Source organism: Gracilinanus agilis, chromosome 3, assembly GCF_016433145.1.
Source record: "Gracilinanus agilis isolate LMUSP501 chromosome 3, AgileGrace, whole genome shotgun sequence".
In the NCBI taxonomy this organism is placed as follows: Eukaryota; Metazoa; Chordata; class Mammalia; order Didelphimorphia; family Didelphidae; genus Gracilinanus; species Gracilinanus agilis.
Genome location: NC_058132.1, coordinates 324,798,797 through 324,812,268, shown reverse-complemented (window position 1 = coordinate 324,812,268; position 13,472 = coordinate 324,798,797). Strand labels below are relative to the sequence as shown.

At 34.7% G+C, this 13,472-nt stretch overlaps 1 protein-coding gene across 1 annotated transcript in view; it reads left to right on the top strand.

Annotated features, from left to right (window-relative positions):
* SLC25A36 (solute carrier family 25 member 36) overlaps window positions 1-13,472 on the top strand; it is a 47,952-nt gene that overhangs the window by 5,072 nt on the left and 29,408 nt on the right. The window contains exons 2-3 of the mRNA XM_044666667.1: window positions 54-133; window positions 10,325-10,495. Coding sequence (XP_044522602.1) covers window positions 54-133; window positions 10,325-10,495 — 251 coding nt within the window. The remainder of the gene's footprint in view (window positions 1-53; window positions 134-10,324; window positions 10,496-13,472) is intronic.

Sequence of the window (13,472 nt, the reverse complement as noted above, 5' to 3'; positions counted from 1 at the left end):
CCAGGGGAGCCAAGCCGCCGCCCCCGTCGTCGCCGCCGTCCGGCACCGTCGTGGTCCAGCTTGCTGCTTTCTGGGGACATGCGGGAGAGAGAATGAGCCAGAGCGACACGTTGGTGCATCTGTTTGCCGGAGGGTACGAACTGGGGATTTGGGGGGCGGGGGGGGGGGAGGAGGAAGCGAAGACCGGGAGGAGGGCTCACAGTCGCGGCTGAGGGGGGGAGGGAGGGAGAGAGGCGCGCAACACAACGAAAATTAAAATTGATAAACAATTTCTTATATTAGATTTTGCCAAAACGCTCCGGGCGCATCCCCTCTTCTGAAAGCCGACCTAGGGCGGTAGAGATGGCCTGGCGGACTCGAAAGCCGTGGCTGGGAGAGAGGGGGGCCTGAGGGGAGGAGGCGGCGGCTCTCAGCAGGCCTTGCTCCAGGGATCGCTTTGCCTCGTGTAGGCTCAGAGGCCTGGCAGGTGGTGGACTCTTGAGGGGCGGGGAGGGAAGAGAAAAACGAGGAGAAAGGCCCAGAAACTGGGGAGCCAGAAACAAAATGGGTGCCCTTGGAGCGAGTGGGCCCGAGCCTCCGGACGCCTAAAGGACTAGTCCAAAGGGAAAGGCTTCGGCTTTTTCTCTATCCTCAGCTGCTTTCCTGCGGATTGAGCCTGGTTATGGATGGAGAAAATCCCTGAGAGCTTAATATGTGCACGATCTGGGGCAGAGCTGAGACCTCTAAATAGGAAGCAACTCTGCCCCCCCACCTTGGGCCCAAATATTATCTCCAGAAAAAAAAAAACTTAATGAATTCTACTGTAGACAGGCTACATATCCTTTGACTTTAATGGAGTAACTGAGGCCTACCTAATTTCCGTAGTTTGGCAGTAGTTTACCTTGTGTTTACAGAAACTGAGACTGAAATCCTAGGTTTTTGATGGTCTCTCTAACCTTTCCGTTAGCTTAATATACTGAGAGGACCATTTGTGTTTGCTTTTTTCCCTAAGGGATTTTGAGGAATATATTGGAATCTTATATTAATGTCATACAGGACTACAAGTAAGGCCTTTTTGCATCTTACTTTCTTTGAACTAAATTCCCTGACACTGAGTCATAGAATCTTTTCTGCTAAGTTTTATGCTACTTAATCATATAGCTAAAACTGCATATTGTCAGCTTCATAAGATTGGTACTTAACTATGGGCACATACAATTAGACACCTTAAAAATGCCCTTTCATAGATCACTTTCCAAATCTTCAACCCTGGGGTAAGTTTTGTGTAGCAATCAGGAGTAATTAAACTTGTTAACATTTATTTTGACCAAAAATTTTTCCCCAAAGAAGTTAAAGCCTTATGTGATCATCATGGATTTAGAACTAGAAAAGACCCTTAGAAAGCAATCTTATCTCTATCCCATAGTTTTACAGATGAGGAGATGGCCAAAAGTGTGAAGTGAATTGCCAAAAGTCAGTCACATTGTAAGCTTTGGAGCTGGGAATTCGATCTAGACATTTTAATATTAAGACCAGTTCTCATTAAACTAGAATCTCACTTTGTAGGATCTATGAGTCCCACCTCCCTCCCCAAAAAATTATCATCTTGGTAAAATCAGTCATTTAAAATAAATTAGAATCTGAATTCATATTAAATTTGAATTACTAATTAGCTATTTTGTCCCTGTTTGTAAACAAAAATCTGTCATTATTTTTTTAAACTGAATATATGGTGTCTTTTTTTGTTTTTTTTTCCCCTACAACCCTGCGGTTTTATCAGTGTGAGTAACTCCTTTCACAATACCTGTAGCGCCATATATTCTTAGGCTCCCTTGGAGATGGATGAAAGGGCTAAGTGACTTAACCATGCTCACACAACTCATATGTGTTAGAAGCAGGGCTTGAGCCTGGGTCTTTCTGATCCAAGACTGGCCCTTTTTTCATGCACTACCCTACACCACTTTTTTTTTTTTTTTTTTATCTAGAATTTGAATCTTAAGATTTTTCAGGTTAGGAATTGTAGAAATAGAGCCAGAGTAGTATATTGGAAAGACATTGGACTAGGATTAAATCAATCCAGATTTTAGACCCAACTTGGCTTTTAAATCACCTTAATCAAGTCTTTTAACCTCTCTAAATTTCAGATTTATAGAAGCAGAGAGACCTATTGGACCTTGACCATCTGTTCCCTTCCCCCTTCTCCTCTTCCTCCCCTCCCAATATCAGAGAGTTTTTCTTCATCTGTAAAATTCTAGGGGTTGAACCTAATAATCTCTCTATGTGGATGTTGAATGTTTAAGCAGTGATCTTTTTATAAGTCTTTTATGGGAGAGTAGATTTAAATTTCATTTTTATATTCAGATAAGAAATGTGATGAAATAAATTTGGATTTGGGATTTCTGAGATTTAATTCTTGTTTTCACAGTAACCCCATAGGGAAAAAGGAGAAATGTATCACTATTCTTGTGGTCCAGGTTTGGTAAGTTTCTGGTTGAAATTGTGCTGACCAGCTTAATTTTGTAGGGTACAAATCAATATTCCCAGGATGGGGAACTCCTAGTATTGAAACTCTCCATTGGTCTCAATCAACAACTTATTTGTAAGTTGTAATCTTAATTGCCTGGGACCTTGAGAGGTTTAAGTGGCTTGCTCATGATCACGCAAGTATGTCAGAAGCAGCACTTGAACTCGGGTCTTCTTTAGCTTAGGCTCAAACGTTGGTGTGATTATCATATGGATTAAATTATTAAAGGTCATAAGTGTCTTGAAATTGACAGGGATCAAATTTTGTGGACAGTGTAAATATTTCATGGTGACATGGAATTTTAAGATCAAGAAAATGTTAACACATTTGGAATTTTCATACTGCCCAGTAGCATTTACTCATACATAATCAAGTAGGTAATAGCTGGATTGTGTATATATTTACTTATCAGGATCACAAATGCAAGGATTCCTAGTAGCAAATGGCATTGCTAAATAAGAAACATTTGAAACAAGTTGGCACTGGTACCTTGTGTTCATCTGACTTAGTCACGTGCATGACCCGTGCTTCCAATAAGATACCCTTTGGTCTCATTTATTGGCAGGGTTAATATTCAGAGTTGTTTGTAAGATCGGTCTTTTGAGTTATTCTACTTTTAGAAATAACTGGCTGTAAATTAACTGTTAATTGCCTTTTTAAAAATGACCATGGTATAATCTTATCTATAATTCAGATTTTGTCTTTTTTGCAATTTCATACAAAAAGTAACAAGCTGTATAGACTAAAATGCTCTTTAATTTCTTGAGTCAAAGTTTCAATAGTTACTACTGTACTGACTGTTTTACATCATTTAACTCAAATGGGAAGAGGACTGTTTTATAGTGGAAGAGGTTTTTTAAAAACCCTACAGTTTTATGGCATATTTTTTAATTATTGTTTTCATTTTTCTATATAGTTTTTTCTATACCGAGAGAACTTTACAAAAGTTAAGCATATATTTTTTATCATGAACTCTTAAGAAACTATCAAAATTGTATTATAGAAATTGCTCCATTAAAAGTCATATCTTACGAATTTAAAGATCTTGATTGTGCAGGTTATTATGACAAGAGCAATTGTTATCATGGAGACCTATGTCTTGTAGATACACAGAATGGACATTTGAGTATTTGTTATTTTTTACATTCTTTTTCATTTCCCCCTTTCAACCTTTAATCTCTTTGTTTACTTCTTTTTTCTCTCTTAATCCCTTTCCTTTCTCAAATTTGGCTAGTCTTAGCTTTTCAATGAAAAGTTGTATTCTTTAGCCCCATTCATTAATGGTACTTAATACTGAAAAGTTTGCCAACCTTGTTGTAAAGTATTTGTAGACAAATTTCACAATTGCAGTACAGTAGAAATAATGCCAATGGGTATTTGTCATTGATGTGAATGTATAAATGTTCTCATAATCACAGTATTTATAGACATTTCACTGAACCTATGATCAGATCTTTTCAGTATTCCCTTCATCAGTGCAGATTGCATCCCATCTATATGTTCTGAAGCATCCTATGTAATATTTGTCCATGTTATCTCATAGTTCCTTTACAGGGGATCCACCCAATATGTTGAAGGATATTAAGAATAGCAGAGTCTTTAAACAAGCATTTATATAAATTAGCAATAAGTGAAATAAGAAGTTTGTTACTTTGTGACTTTTTGCCCTAGTAAAACTAAAAATATTTAAACAGCCTTACAAATAAGACTACACCCAAAAATAAAAGAAAATTAGGCAAAAAACATACAAATATAAGATTTGCCAGTATTATAATCTATGTATTTTTTAGGTTCTATTTGGAGAAATTAATCATTAACCTATTTGACTACAGCACACAGTCACTTAACATAGGGGTGTTGGGAGAGCAATATGTGTTGGCATGTGCACTATTCATATAAGATTATGAAATGTAGTGTTGAAAGGAACCTTGCAGATCATCTGATCCAATTCCTCATTTTTCACATTGATAGTAAAGCAGATTGACATACCAGTGGAAATTTTGTGTGAATAAAGATTACTTTGAACTCATATCTAAGGGTTCTTTTTTTACTCTTTAAACCTAAAATTTCTGTCTCTTATAACTGGGGATAATTTGGTTCTTAATTGTACTTTTATTAACTATCAAACCACAGAATGCTATGTCTAGGCTTTGTCTTTGATTCTCTGATCCCAGTCACCCTCATTTCTGTTGCATCCCAGGACAGTTCCAGTACTGTCACTCTTGTGCTTCAAGTTGAAAGCTTGAATAGACCAAATGCATGGCCTGATGAACCCAACCTGCAGTTTTGGTCCCATATGAAACTGTTAGCCTGTCCCTACATGGGCCAAGAAGCTTAGAATAGTAGTAAAGCTCAAAGCTACTTAGTTTGCATGTGTCCAACCATCACTTTTGCACATGAAATTCTTTGGCAGTTTTTCAGCACTGAAGCATATCTTTCTTTCCTTGTAATTCATTTATGTTTGGAGAAATGACAACTAAGTTTTATTTCAATAAAATGCTATTTTTAATCATAGAATTAAAATGTATCCAAACTTAGAGAAATGTTAATATTGATAAATCTGTCTTTTGGCCATTTCAAATATGTAATTCAGTTTAATAAAACAGAAATGAATTGGAGTGCTTAATAATGCTTCCCTGTTAATTTAATTTTCTTATTACAGAATTAATCATTTAAGCACTATCCTTTTTTGTTGAAAAATCTTTCAAAAACTACATTTAACAGGCTTAGCCAAGTACAATATGTTGAGCATGATTCAATCTTTTTTATAATTCACAATATTGCAGTGAATCAAGAGTAACAGTTAGGAACATCATGTACAGCACCGAAGGTATAAGAAGAATTTTATCGACCTAACAACATATCCTGATGTAGTTGGTTAGTTATTGGGTTTTTGTTTTGTTTTTAATAAATCTCAGCTATCAACTTGATTTCTTACGTTTTTGCAGTTTATAAAATGTGTAACTGGCCATTTAAGTAGTATACATATAGTTACTTTTCCTAAATTCTTGATTTAATTATCCACTTAAAAAATGAAGCAAATCTTTTTCTAAGTAGTTTTTCCTCTTGAATTAAAATAAAATCTTACATATAATCTCTCATTTTCCCTTCCACTATTAGTCATTCAGAATGAAAGATAAGTGTCTAGAGAATTAACTATAGTCAGAAAGGCAATTCTAGTTCTGATCCTGACACTAGCTCCACAATGAGGAAATCACTTCATCTTTCAGGGCATTAAGCAACTCTCTGAGACTAAATTACAGAAAAGTTACCAACCTACATTGGTAGAGGGAATTAGTCTCTCGTTTATAAGTAATACTATATGCCACTAAAATGACCCATTTCTCTATCCCGTTTTTATTTAAATTTGTTATATGTTGATTGGCTGTGTAGGAAGAATATAAAACATGGTGTCCTATATATTTTAAGAATTTGTCTTTGTACTATTTACACTAAAGCCTCAATTTTATCTTTTTTCTTTCTTTAAATCCTTACTTTCTGACTTAGTAACAGCTCTTAAAGACAGAATGCTAGGCAAATAGGGTTAAATGAGCTGCCCAGGATCACAAAGATAGGAATTGTCTTAGGTCAGATTTGAACCTATATCCTCCCAACTCTAGGTCTGGCTCTCTGTCCACTGGGCCACCTTAGTGCCCACTATTGTGTCTTTATGATAAAAAGATTATTATTTTGTAACAGAAAGGAGTTCACCCTATATAGCCCTTGTACTTGTGCACAGATAAACACTAAGCCATAATTGTCTCTTAGTTTGCTTAGAATGCTTCACTTTCAGCAATATTACAAGTACCAAGTACATTAAAATTTATATTGTCTTTATAGGAGAATGAGAAAGTTTTACATAGTGCCTGGAACAACTTACTATAAGAATTTTTCATAACTTGAATAATTCATAAATACATCAGTGAGATAATCCTGGCAGACAGGAGTATGATAAAGTATTGTCAGATGCTAGTGATGTTAATAAAGTTAAACTGTATTTTCCTAGCATTAAAATAATTTAACTATCTTTAGGCAAGACATTCTTTAATTTCTTATAATAAAAATGTAATGGAACCAACCAGAAAAAATTGACTAATATCTACTTTGTAAGCAATAGATAAATGTATCATCTTTGAAAGCTATGGTCCTATCTTCAAATTATCAAAGGTTTAATTTTATCTAGTCATAGATTAGGACATCTATTTCCTATTTAAGTCTTGGTTCATTGCTTTTTTACAAACCATGTAAACCATCCTTTTTAAAATACACATAGTAATTATATTTGTTGGCAATTTTTTTTTCCAATTAAATTTGAACAGGTGGTTTCATTTTAACCAGTTGTAAAATCACAGTCTTAGTACTATAATTTAAACACCTGCGATGTTATATAACTCATATAAACCAATATCATGAAAATTTCCATCTGACTAAATAAACTTAAAACAATCAGCCCTATTGGTCACCATCATTGTTTATCTCCAATACTCTATCCCAATAGTAAATAGATCTAAAGACATCATATTTTTCCTCTGTGACAGAAGTAAAGGAAACTCCTTTCAAAATTGATTTTACTTTTTTTAGTATCTTTAATCAAATCTCCCACTACCATATTAAACATTCCTTACTATACATGGTGTTAATGAAACACTCTCTTACTATTAATAGCTCACATGGGTCCATGAATGCTAATGTATTAAGCAGGGAACTAGACATGGAATGTGGAATCTTGGATAAAGGGCCACCTTTGGAGCCTGGATGACCTAGGTTCATATTCTATCTCTGACACACATTGGCTATGTGACCCAAGGCAAATTATTTAACATCTTACGGTCTTAGGCAACTTTCCAAGACTACAAATTGTTGAACAATACCAGTTTACATTGGTAGAGGGAATTTATTAACCTAGAAATCATAAGACCAAAAAGAAAAATAGTGTCGACTTAAGTTTCCTTTAAATTTCTAGGATTTCTGTGATACCACATGATTCCTCTAACTTTAAAATGCTACCAGTCTTACTCTTAAAACTACAGACAGAGAGACAGCTAGTGGATAGTGCACTAGGCCTGATATCAGAACAACCTGGGTTCAGATATGGCCTCAGATACTTCCTACCTGTGTGACCCTGGGCAAGTCACTTAACCCCCAGTGGACTAGCTCTTGCTGCCCTTCTGTCTTAGACTTGATCCTAAGAGAGAAGGTAAAGGCTTTTTTCTTTTTTTAGCCCTTTACCAGTGTGTTGTTAAGTCATGGTCAGAATGACTGTTCTACTTGAGGCAAAAACCAAAGCAACATCAGAATTTAAACCACTCCAATATTATGTACATTTTGTATATGAACTGGTCATAGGACAAGGGGTGTAGCTTCCATTTTTATTTAAATATCTCCCCAAACTGTACAACATAGATAGTATTTAATTTTTTTATTTTACCTGTTGTGTCCAGTAAATACAAATATCTTTTTCATGTACCTACCTAATAAACTATATAAGGCATAGCCTTTTATTCAAGTAATTGCTTACAAAATGTTATTCAAAGATAAAGAGAGTGGCTATAAATTAGGATATAGGTTTTGAAAAATGAGATACAGGATCAAAAAAGCACAGTTGATTATATTCTCTCTACAAGGGAAGGGGTAGGATTAATCAATACCTACACTTTTAAGAGAACATGTTAGGAAATCTGGTTCTTAATGATAAATTTTAGTTGCTAGAATGGTCTTCTGTCTCAGTGTGGTAAAAAACCAGTAGGTGTCCAAAATTGGCTGAAAATCTTATCCCAAATTTTTACCTTAAAACATAACTCAGTATAAACACTGTTAAGACAAAATTTAACTAAAATAATGACTGGTTCAAGAAGCACCACAAATTTAGTATCTTTATTCCTCAGTCTATATTAAGCCACAGCAGTGTTTTCCTCCCACAATTCATACTTGTAATTAATTCTCCATTGTTATAAATTGTAATGTGTATTTTACAGCCCATGAGGTGAAGGCTGACCATTTATATTTATAGATAGGCCTTGTCAATTTCTAGAATGCCATTTCTTTCTCGAATGAAAAGAAATAAAAATTTAATGCCTGTTTAACAAAGAGCAATTCTACTCTTTTCCTTTCAAACCATGAAAGTAAAGTTCTCAAAGCCTGTCTCACTAGTTTCTTCTACATAATTTCAGGCGTAGATAACTTAGTCTTTGTAAGAAATCTTTCAAATAAACACTTTAGTTGGTTTGGAATTAGCCTATGTGATTACTTTTATTGAAATGCAGAGCCTGTTTGGCCATTTTTAAATAACTAGTGTAGAAATTGGTATGTTTACATATATGAATCTATATATTCTGAAAGTGGGAGCAAATATGTATAATTAAACCTGGAATTAATCATAGTTCACATTGTTTGTAACACTTTCCTCTGAATATCCCTTTGAAAAAGATAATATAAGTATTGTACACATTTTACCCAAACATGAAAAAGCTAAGACTAATTGATTTAAGTGAATTTTCCAGTGTCTTACATCTTCTGTCAGAGCTCGGACTTAATCTCATATCTTCTTATTCCTAGGCTTACTACAACCACTTTCTCAAAAATTAACATAATCCAATCTTCAATCCTCTACTATTTTCAATGAACCATTTGGTATTTTTTATTTAATTTTTTATTGGTAATATCTGGTCTCTGTTCTATGTCCCTTTTTCACATTGACTTAAATAACTTATTTACTGTACTGGGCAAACTGATCATTTGGCTTCTCAGAGAAAAATAAAAGGTTTTAAAGTTGCCCAAGTCATAAGAATAATGGAAAGAATAAAACTTTAATGATTGTCTTAAAAGAGTGAAGAAGCAAACATGCTTTTCTTACAGAACATTATAAATTTTTGTGTGTGTGCACGCGCTACCTGAAATCCAGCAGTTTTCCTTTTGTAAACTGTTAGTTTTCTAAACCACATTTCAAAAACAATCACTTTAGCTGTTTTTTAAGACTGGATCTTATATCTCACCCAGACTGGAAGTATACATTGTCCACTCATGTCTCTGACCCCCACTCCTGATTGACACAGAAGCTTTGACTTTCTTTGTTATCAGTCCAGGCCAGTTTTCCCCCTCCTTTAGCAGTATGGTGCTCCCAAAGTCCCCATTTCTTTGAGACTCACCACATTGGTGCCAGATTTAGTGCAGCCAATTAATTTTAGCCCTTCTGCATCTCAGAATTCACAAGCTCAGGTGATCTACCAGCCTCTAAAGTAGTGATGGGCAAACTTTTTAAAGAGGGGGGCGCCAAAGGAAAGGAGAAATGCTCATCTGTCATTCTGTTTCTATGGCAACTCTTTTGAAGTTTCATTGTATTGTATTCGTCAGATTAGAAATAATATCGTCCTAACTGATAGAACATCTCAGGCTTCCCCTCTTCCCCCCCCCCCCATCTGGCCCTCGGCCAAAGTTTGCCCATCACTACTCTAAAGGATTACAGGCACAAGCTATCTGTAACTAATTGTTAAAACACTTCAAAAATAGAGCACTTGGGCATTTAGTTGTATTTGACAAGCCTTAGCAGCAGTATCCCTAATTACCTGGTTTCCTTCCTAAATATTTCAGAAATCTTTTCTCCTTCCATTCTCATTCTTTTCCCTTCACTATCTGACTAAAATTAAAAAGTCTTTTTCATATGTAAGGAGAAAATTTTTTGAAACTTTTTTCCTTCCTGCTCAGAACTATCCCTTATATTTGAGTACCTAGGATGAGGGCAGGGTCTACTTATGGGACAGAAGTAAATGTTGTTTTGAGGGACAAGTAGAACAATAATTATTCTGTATGTTTTCTTTCCTACAGATGTGGGGGAACTGTTGGTGCAATTCTAACATGTCCACTAGAAGTTGTAAAAACACGACTGCAGTCCTCCTCTGTGACACTTTACATATCTGAAGTACAGCTGAACACCATGACCGGTGCTAGTGTCAACCGGGTTGCTAGAGTCTCTCCTGGACCTCTCCACTGCCTAAAGTAAGTGTGATACTCATGTATTTTCCTCAGTCTATTAACAATATTAGATAGATCTTTGCATGTTGCACATAATTTACTATATTTTTTTTATTTTAAAAAATAAGCTTAGAGAAGCTATTTTGTATATTCAGATCATTTCAGTTAATGGTATTATAAATCCTAGTTGACCAGCATAGGTGGAACAGAGGAATCATCTATATTTCTGTTCTATTTTTGTACTTGGGCAGAGGAACAAAAATTATATCTTCTCTTTTATATCTCTTTCCAGGAACCATATTACATGTATCAGATTAATGAATTATGTAATGTTGACTTAAGGAATAGTAGTACCAATATGATCTTGCTTTGACAAGTACTTTAGCTTTTCAAAACATATATTTAGTCAGCCAGATAATTTAAATTGATACAAATTTTAGGTGATACACAATTTCATGTCTGTATATTAGTATTTTAATGACAAAATAATTTATTGATATGAAAATCATATTCATTGTTTTTGCTTCCTGATAAAATATCTGTTTTCTAGTAACAGAAATAAAATAATCCAATGTTAACCTTTGCCCAAAAAAAAGAACTTTTTAGACAAAAAATAGTAGTAATCTTTTTCATGTTTCAAGATAGTTAGAGTTTAGAAATATTTCTCTCACATTTTAAAAAAATCCTTAGTTTCTTAGAAAATAAAAAATGCCAAATAGTTAATGACCAACAAAAATTTAGTAATTGCCTGCCTACTAGGTATCAGGCAATGGAGATACAAAACAGAAATGAAATATCTCTTTCCTCAAAGAACTTTAAGTAAGTCTTTCCTTGTACATTTTTTAAAAAGGAAAAGAAAAATCATTGAGGATTAGCATTTCCAGGACTACTTATGTAACCAAATGTTCTGTGTATCTGAGTTTATCAGGCATTTAGGACTAGATCTGTTTGAACTTAGTTCAATAATGTTTACTCTTTAGTAGCAAAATAAACTCATCCTGTGTTGCCCTTTGCCACAAGAAGATTTTGTCCGTTTGTCATTTTCTTGGCTAAACTGACTAAATTAAAAGCTACTATGAAATTTTTCAAACTTAAGAAAGAATGTTTTATAAGTTATTTATAATTAATTGGTATTTGATGCCACTAACCACTTCTCCTTAAAGTACTTTCCTCCTTTGATGTTTGTGGCATTCTATTTTTTAAAATTCTTTTTCATCTCCCTGACTATTCTTCCTTACAACCATTGCCTACTCTATTTTCTTCTCCCCTTCTCATTATTTGTAGCAATTCTTCCAGATCCCCAATTCTTCCATCCTTATAATTCAGTCTCTCAAGGAGAGTATATTCTCCCATGGTTTCAGCTGTTAAAGGTGACTCTTGTTACAGCTGATCCTTATCTCACCCTGTTGCTTGCTTTCTTCCCCTGCACCAATATTCAACTCCATTCAAAATCATCTTCTCATCATTCCCAAACCGACTTGTTCCTTCCTCTATTTAATACTTCTGTCATTGACCCTGACTGAAAATGCCCTTTCCTCTTCACCAGTCTGTTATGCTCCAAAACACTTGCTGTGATTGATTTACCTATTATTTTCATTCCTCTGCTCAGCAACATGAATTATATCATATTTCTTATTGTTCTATTTGTCTATAATCTTTCTACAATGCTTGATGAAAGAGTTCTAGATGGCAAAGAACTACATTTTTGTTTCTTTTGTATTTCACCCCTTTACCTACTAGAATGTGCTGTTCACAATAGATTTTAAATATGCTAAATCTTAACTGAATTGCTTAATAATGATCATAATAGTTGAATGGAATACTTGGTAACAGATTAGTAGATGATTTAGTAACTTGTAAATTTAAATAATTTTGGAATATGTTATAATTATTCTCTAAAGTGATAAATAATGCTATACCAGATCTTTTCTCATTAGTGGCTGGTTAGGATGTGCCCCCCTTCTACTAGGAAATATAGCCCAGTCCAGTTTGGGAAGACTATTGCCAGACTCAGATCTTTATGATTATTATTTTGACTCAGATTAATCATGAACATCTTTACTGGTATATCTTTGATCCTTTGGGGTTTTTTTTCTTTTTAAATAAATTTTCATAAAATCATTTTTTTTTCCTTCACCAAAATTTCCTGCAGTATCTTTTCCCCTCCCTTCTCTACTTCTATATTCATCACATATAACAAAATTTTGTTTGTTTGCTTTTTGAGACTTGAGTCGCCTTATCTCACCTAGGCTAGAAGTACAGCAGCCATTCATGGGCCCAATTCTGATGTTGGAACAGTAAGGAAGCTTTATTGGTTTTTCCTAACTAAACCACTTAGCCCCTCCTTAAAGCAGCTTGATAGCCCTTTGCTCCTCGAGCTCACCATATTATTTCTAGATTTAATGTGGGCAATTGATTAACTTTAGCCTCCTTCAGTTCAGAACCCCAAACTTGGGTGATCCATCAGCCTCAATTTCTCCAGTTGTAGGGATTACAAACATGTACCACCAGTGGCAAATAATATTTTTAAAAGGGAAAAAAAGATTTTTAAAATAAACAAAAGTGATCACTACCTCAAAAAATTTCTGAAAATGTGTGAAATGCCCCATATCCATGGATATCCCACCTCTATAAAGAGATAGAGTAGATGTGTCTTCAAACATCCCTTCTTTGGAATCTTTTTTTTTTTTTTTTTTTTTTTTGTAATTTTGCAACATTAATTTCTGATTATTTTGTTGCATCTATTTTGTGGTCATTCTATAGAGTTTTCTTGCCTCTGCTTGCTTCCCTCTGTATCACTTCATGCAGGTCTTCTGTGCTTCTCTATATTCATCACATTTGACATTTCTTAGGACACAGTACTGTTTCATTATATTCATATCCCACCTTCCTCCAGTCAATGGACAACTACTTTGTATCCAATTCTTTGATATTACAAAAAGTGATACTATAAAATTTTGGTATATATTGGAACTTCCTTCCAATGAGTGGCCTCCTTGGG